We start from the raw sequence: 7524 nt of genomic DNA on the forward strand, positions 1-7524 counted from the left end.
TTTTTCCGTGAATGTGAATCCGTCCCCCACTCCCAAACCATTTCCCTATTTCCTCTTCCACAAATCCCTAACCCCCATTTCCTTTTCTCTATCATTGGTCGCAAAGTGCAAACCAACTACATCCATTGTACGATTCTCTCTCACCTTTTGCTTCAAAGCTTCTTTCGGGTATTTTCTAAATCTAATCTAAGCAACATTGTGTTCTTTCTTTGTGTTTGCTCAAAAGTTTTCTTTCTTTTTTTCTTTGTTCTTTCAAGATTTACATCTACAAGTCATTAGTAATGTTGTTGATTCCTTTTTCTTTGTTGAATATCATCATCATTTTGGATCTGTGAATAAAAGATCATATAAAATTAATGAATTTGATTCTGGGAGATGGTGGTGGATCTGGTTTTGGCATTTGATGCATTATTTTTGTAGTTTAGTTGACCGAAAAAAAATACCTTTATAACAAGCTGATTCACATGCAGATTTATTTGATGCCATGTGTATCATATAATAATTTATAGTTTTAGATCTTTAGACTATAATTTCTAGAAATAAAGTTGAGAACTTTTACTTGATGTTCTTATGTTTTCTGGCTAAAATGGTAACATTCATCTATGTTTTAAACATTAAGTTTCTTTCTCCTTATTCTGTTTCTCAGAATCCCTATCATCCCATACACCAAATGTATCTTTAGGGTTTATTAATCGCTTATATTAAAAAGACGTCTTTGATTGTTTTGTTTATTAACACTGCTATATATGCTTACTGCAATTTTAGATTGCCAGCAGTATAATCAATGTCGCGGTTTGTCATTCGCTTAATGAATTTGCAGCTGTCTAAATTTGAGAAATTTTACTTTTAATTTTTCCATTAAAAATTGTTTCCTTGAGGCTTTTGTGTTTCATATATTGTAAACAATACATCGCATAATTAGTTTGATTTTGTTTCTGTGTCAATTCCAAGATACGTATTAGACTTTTTATTACGGTGAATGAAAGTTGTTTCTTGAATTCATTGTGGCTGCTTCCTTTTAGGTGTTTGTGTTTGTTATATTTCCAACAATACGCCACATAATGAATTTAGTTGTTCTCTCTTAAAGCAAAATTGAGAAAATTTACATTTTTCCCCTGTATGTTGATTAGAAACCGTTACTTGAGTCCATTTTAGCTGTTTATATGAGGTTTTTCTGTTTATTATATTGTCTAATCCTTTTAATCAGTAGGAATTTACTGATCTCAGCATTTATAGAATATGGTTATATCGTGAACTTTGCTTACTGTTTTGCACTAGTGACAGTAGGATTAGAATATAATATATTCAATAACTGAGTTATAAATAATATTATTTTTGGATTTCAGGACTTGAATTTTTATGACTATGGCTAGTTCAAACACTCCTACACCTGTGGACGATGGGTTTAATGAGTATGAAAGTGCTATCAAATGTCAAAAGTCTACCACTTCAAAGGTGTGGGATGAAATGACAAAGCTTGAATGCGAGAACAAAAATGAATTGAAGGCACAATGTAATCACTGTAAGACTATCTTCTCTGCTAAGTCTTCTAGTGGAACCTCTCATTTAAGACGTCATTTAAATAGCTGTTTGAAAAAAGTTAACAAGGACATCACTCAATACACCATAGGCATTCAACCATCACCAGAAGGTGTTCCATCTATAAAAAACTACAAGTTTGATGCTGATGAGTGTCGTAAAGCTATTTCTACTTTTCTTGTTTGTGGCAAGCATTCATTTAGGACAGTTGAAGAACGGGATTTAGATACATGATGAGGATTGCTAGTCCTAATTTTAAAAATATAAGTAGATATACAGCTGCTAGGGATGTCCTAATGTATTATGCAAAAGAGAGAGATCGTGTTAAAGAAGAGTTGGCTAAAGCACTGGTTTAATTTGTCTAACCCGATAATTGGAATTGACATACTAATGATGAATATATTTGCGTTCGCTCATTGGGTTGACAAAGATTGGAAGCTACAAAAGAGAATCATAAGGTTTAGAGCTTTATTTCCTCCGTATGATGGTTTGAACATAGCGGATGAACTTGTTTTATGTTTATCTCAATGGGGCATAGATAAGAAAATTTTTAGCATCACTTTAGATAATGCTTCTTATAATGATGTTATGGTTTCTTGTCTTAAAAATCGTTTTCGTGCAAACCGAGCTATTTTGTGTGATGGTGCTTTTTTTCAAGTTAGATGTTGTGCACATATATTGAATCTTATAGTTAAAGCTGGTTTGGAACTTGCTGATGATGTCGTTGGTAAGATTCAAAATGGAATTAGGTACATAAGAAAGTCGGGAATTCGTAGGAAAAGATTTTATAATGTGGCCGATAAAAGTTTTCATTTGAATGTGACCAAAAAGTTACGTCAAGATGTGTGTGTGTGATGGAATTCTACTTATTTGATGCTTGAATCTTCTCTTTACTATAAAGATGTGCTAGATTATTGGGGCCAACGGGATAAAGATTATCAAATGTTTGCACTTTCTAAAGAGGAGTGGACAAATGTTGCTATTCTTTGCAAATTTTTGAAAGTCTTTTATGATGTGACTTGTGTTTTTTCTGGTTCTAATTATCCAACGGCTAATCTTTATTTTAGAGGAGTTTGGAAGGATCACAAGGTCTTGCTTGATACAGTTAAAGGTCCTTATTCGTTTTTAACTCCAATGGTTAAGCAAATGCAAGAGAAATTTAATAAGTATTGGGCTGAGTATTCATTGATATTGTCATGTGCTGCAATTTTAGATCCTCGTTACAAGTTGAATTATGTGCAGTATTGCTTTACTACAATCTATGGTGACCATGCTTCAGATTTTGTTGAGACCATTCTTAGCAATCTTAGACTCTTGTTTGATGAGTATGTTAAGAAATCCAAATCCACGTCTTCCTCTTTGGCTGGGAGTTCTAATGTTTAGGATAAAAATCCTATTGATTCTGGTTTGGATGAACACAATGATAGTAGTGCTGATTTTGGGGGATATTTTGATGAGAGTGATGATTATAAACGGTATTTAAATGGATCTAGCACTAGAAGTGAGAAGTCACAGTTGGACATTTATTTGGAAGAACCGGAGCTTGAGTTGAATAGTCAAATAGATGTTTTAGATTATTGGAGCAAAAGTTCAGTTCGATACAATGAGCTTTCGTTATTGGCTCGTGATCTTTTGGCAATTCCAATATCGACTGTAGCTTCCGAATCAGCTTTTAGCATGGGTAAGAAAGTTATCACACCTTTGAGGAGTTCACTTAAGCCAAAAACGGTTCAAGCCGTTGTTTGCTTGGATGATTGGATGCGAGCTAAGGGATTTTCAGCAGGTAATTATTATTCTCATTTTATTGTTCGAATTTTATATTATTTTTTCATCAATTTGATTATCTAATTATTTATTCTTATTTAATGTTAGAAATTGGTTGCAAAAAGGACGATGACGACGATGACGACGATGAGGACGATGAGGATGATGATGTTTCTTCGGTAGCTTTTTAAGATACTTTCTTTCTAAATGTTTAAAATTTAATTTAGCTTACACTTTATATTTTGTTATGAAATTAAATATGTTGATGGATTAATGTATGAATATTATTATGGTTTGTTGCTTAATTTTTCAAAGTCATTTTGGACTTTGGAGGTATGTGTACTTGTGGGGTTTAACTTATGTTCTTATCTCAAAGATAGTTTGAAGCAAAATTAGAGATTGGGATTTATATAATGACTACAATTAGTGAATGATAAAGCTCAAACTGATTTAATATGATTTAATATGCTTATGGATGTGCTATCTATATGTATATGTGATTTGAAGGGAAAATTTTGAGTTTGCTATCTAATTCGCAAAGAGAAAAAAGTTTGTTGAGCAAATATTTGTATGCTTTGCTTCTCCATTCAATTTCTGAACTTTTTTGCAGCTTAAAAGCAATAACAGAATATTTAATTTAATTATGTTATTATGCATAGATAATATGCTACTTATTGCCTAATGATAATATGTTGCTAGTCCTAATTACTTGTATAATCATTTTATTTTTATTCTTTTTTTAAGAATTGATTGTTACCTAAATGTCACAAATGTGTAATTATATACAAATAAATAACATTTAAATTCAATTAGTTGGTAATTTTAAAACAATTCTAGTGGACATGAGGTTCATTATTTATTAAGAATCAAAACTTAGAATATAATACTACATCAATTCTAACATAAAATTTATAGATAACATGAAAGCTATGCATTTTGTTCTTTAAATAAGTAATCTTATTTTAATTTTTTTCATTATATACAAAAAAAAAATAATTTGATATTTAATATAATTTTAATAACAATTAATTTTAATATTAGTTTTAAGCAAAAAAAAAACGGGCTGGGCCGGGCTTCATATTCTTTCCACGGGCCGGGCTTGGACAACATATTAAGCCCATATTTTGGGCCGGGCCGGGCCCGGGCCTAATAAGCGGGCTGAAAATTTTTTCGGGCCCGGCCCATGCACACCTCTAGTCTACGGTGGTCAGAGTTCACCAAAAGCCCATTTTTTGAGCTATTTTCTACCCTTAACCCTGATTTGAGACCAAAATTCAAAAAAGACACCAAAACACCAAAAAAAAAAAGAGAACCTTTCGGTTCTGCCCTCTTCCCTTGCGACCATTTGGCGAAACCCGAGAGTCTATTGGCCTTGCAAAACAGAGAACGAGACGCCGGTAAAAAGAAAGGGTAAAAGATTTTGTTTTTATTTTTACTTTATATATTTCAAAGGTAAAAATAAATGAAAAAAATCACCTTTTTGTTTTTGATTCTATATCCGATTGTTAATTCTTGTATTCAATTTTTTTTCTCTGTATATTTTCTTCTGTCACTATTACAATTTGGTGATGGCTTTATAACCATATTACACTGTTTACTACTCAAGTTTGTTGTTGTTTCTTTACTGCTATCTTTGTGCTGCTTCTGTCTTCTTTTTGTTCTCTTTTACAGGTTCGCAAGGTCAACAAAAGAGGAGACCCTAACTTTTTCCATTTCAGTGTAATGGCAGCAGAGGAAAGGTCGGGCTTTGGGGCGCGAATCTCGGGCAACGTGCCCGTTCACGTGGAGGGCAACGACACTGCTGTCTTAGGGGGAGCTAGGGTTTTTTAGCTTTTTTCTGAAAAGATTGGGTTATGGGCTTTAGGGTTTTTGTTTGTTTTGGGCTTGTAAGTTGGGCTTGTAATATTTGGTCTGGACTGTTAATTTATTATTATTTATTTATTTTGTGTTTGTTTAGGGCCGGGCAAAATTGAGCCCTTACAACTGCCCCTCTTTGCTCGTTGTCGTGTAACGAGAATGAAGCAAAGACTTTTAAGATGGACCAATTTTGTCTTGCTCGTCAAATTTCGACTTTTTTTGTGCTCTTTTTTTCAAGTAGCTTCTTTCTAACCCACTGCAACTTCAGGGGTATAGGAATTGTCGCTTTAATCTGTTCTACTGCAACTTTAGAGAGATAAAATTTATAACTCGTAGCTTTAATCTGTTTTACTACAACTCTAGAAAAATAAGATTTGTTATCTTCAATCTACTACACTGCAACTCCATGGAAATAAGATTCGCTATCTTCAATCTGCTCCACTAAAACTTTAGGGAGATAAAATTTGTAACTTGTAGCTTTAATCTGTTCCACTGCAACTTCAGGGAAATAAGATTTATAATATTCAATTTGCTCCACTGTAACTTCAGGGAGATAAGATTTATAACTTGTAGCTTTAATCTATTCCACTACAACTTGAGGGAAATAAAATTTATAACTTGTAGCTTTAATCTATTCCACTACAACTTCAAGAAAATAAGATTCGCTATATTCAAACTGCTCCAATGCAACTTTAGGAAGATAAGATTTGTAACTTGTAGCTTTAATCTATTCCACTATAACTTCAGAGAAATAAGATTCGCATCTTCAATCTGCTCCACTGCAAGTTCAGGGAGATAAGATTTGTATATGTTATCTTTTCCACTGTAACTTTACGGAGATAAAATTTATGGCTTTAACCTGCCCCTCTGTAACTTCAGGGATATAAAATTTGTCATGATAACTTTAATCCGTTCCATTACAACTTCAGGGGTATAGGATTTGTAGTTTCATTGATCTATTACACCATTTTCTGGGGAACATGACCTGTAGAATTTTATCAGTCTATATTTATGCCAAGCGATTAGGATATTATGATCAGAATGAATCAAATGCTCCTAACTATATGTGTATGCATGATATTTGCATAGATGCAAAATTTTAGTTTTCGAGAATGATCCCCTTTTAATGCTTAGGTTGACATTGCTCGTTGTTCATCAAAGTTCTATCACTGACGCATTACTCTGTCTTATTGCTCAGTTGGTATCTTTGATAGGAAACCCAAAGAAATAATCACAATTTGGGCTATTCTTTCCCAAATATTTCTAACATTTAAATTTGGTTAGTTCTGACTAATGGTCCTATTTCAAGTTCTCGTACTATTTAGAAAATCTTTTAGAGCAATATGCAGAACTCCTTTTACTTGAATATTATTAGTTCATTAATCGTTATTTCAATAAAAAATACCTGAAAAAGATCATAACAGTGGATAAGATTAAAATTTATTAGGATCAGAGTGAATAAATTAACCAAAATAGCAAACGTTGATGAGATACAAAATAAGTAAAATAAAACTAGGTGCCTCAGATATCGTAGCATGGGCTTCTTCGTACTAACTTCTTGAGGACCCTTTGAACTTGATATGTGTTTAGAAGACCAATAGTACTCTGTTGATGCCCCAATATGTAGCATCCGTCTTTATTGTTAATTCGGAGAGGACAAGACTACCACTTGCCCTATCTTTGATCAAAATTTGAATTGTTATTTCCTAGTTTTCAACTCAAAACTCTTTTGGTCTCAAGGCGTCCTTTTACGAGTTTTCGCCTTGGCCTCTCCTTTTTTTGTTTAAGCGAAGTACTTCTTAACTAAATTCGAATTCACGGGATTAGGCAAGTTTTTGCCATCCATATCGGTCAAAATCAACGCTTCTCTAGAAAAGATATTCTTTACCACATAAGCTCCTTCCTAGTTTGGCATCCATTTTTTTTCTGAAGTCCTTTTGTATGGGGAGGAACTTTTTCAATACCAGGTCCCTCTCATAGAATTATTTAGGGCGAGCCTTTTTGTCATAAGCTCGCATAATTCGTTTTTGGTACATCTGACCATGACGGATAACTTTCAACCTTTTCTCTTCAATCAAGTTTAATTTATCATCCCGAGATTGGATCTATTCGGCTTCATCTAATTTCAACTCTACCAAAACTCAGAGAGAAGAAATCTCGACTTCAATAGGTAAAACCGCCTCCATTCCATAAACCAATGAGAAATGCGTTGCCCCAGTAGAGGTTCTAACAGACGTTTGATAGGCATAGAGGACAAATGATAACTTTTCATGCCAATCTTTATAAGTCTCAGTTATTTTTCCCATGATCTTCTTAATATTCTTATTGGCTGCCTCTATTGCACCATTCATTTTTGGGAGATAT

General features: G+C 33.3%; 1 protein-coding gene across 1 annotated transcript; it reads left to right on the top strand.

The window, feature by feature from the left end:
• Nucleotides 1-1345: 1345 nt before the first annotated feature.
• LOC105783360 (uncharacterized) lies at nucleotides 1346-3740 on the top strand. The gene is made up of 3 exons (XM_052626910.1): nucleotides 1346-1546; nucleotides 3209-3322; nucleotides 3412-3740. Exons 1-3 carry the CDS (start codon nucleotides 1360-1362, stop codon nucleotides 3492-3494), a joined length of 384 nt encoding a protein of 127 aa, XP_052482870.1. The 5' UTR covers nucleotides 1346-1359; the 3' UTR covers nucleotides 3495-3740.
• The last annotated feature ends 3784 nt before the right edge of the window (nucleotides 3741-7524 follow it).

This window comes from Gossypium raimondii, chromosome 13, assembly GCF_025698545.1.
Source record: "Gossypium raimondii isolate GPD5lz chromosome 13, ASM2569854v1, whole genome shotgun sequence".
NCBI classification, from domain to species: Eukaryota; Viridiplantae; Streptophyta; class Magnoliopsida; order Malvales; family Malvaceae; genus Gossypium; species Gossypium raimondii.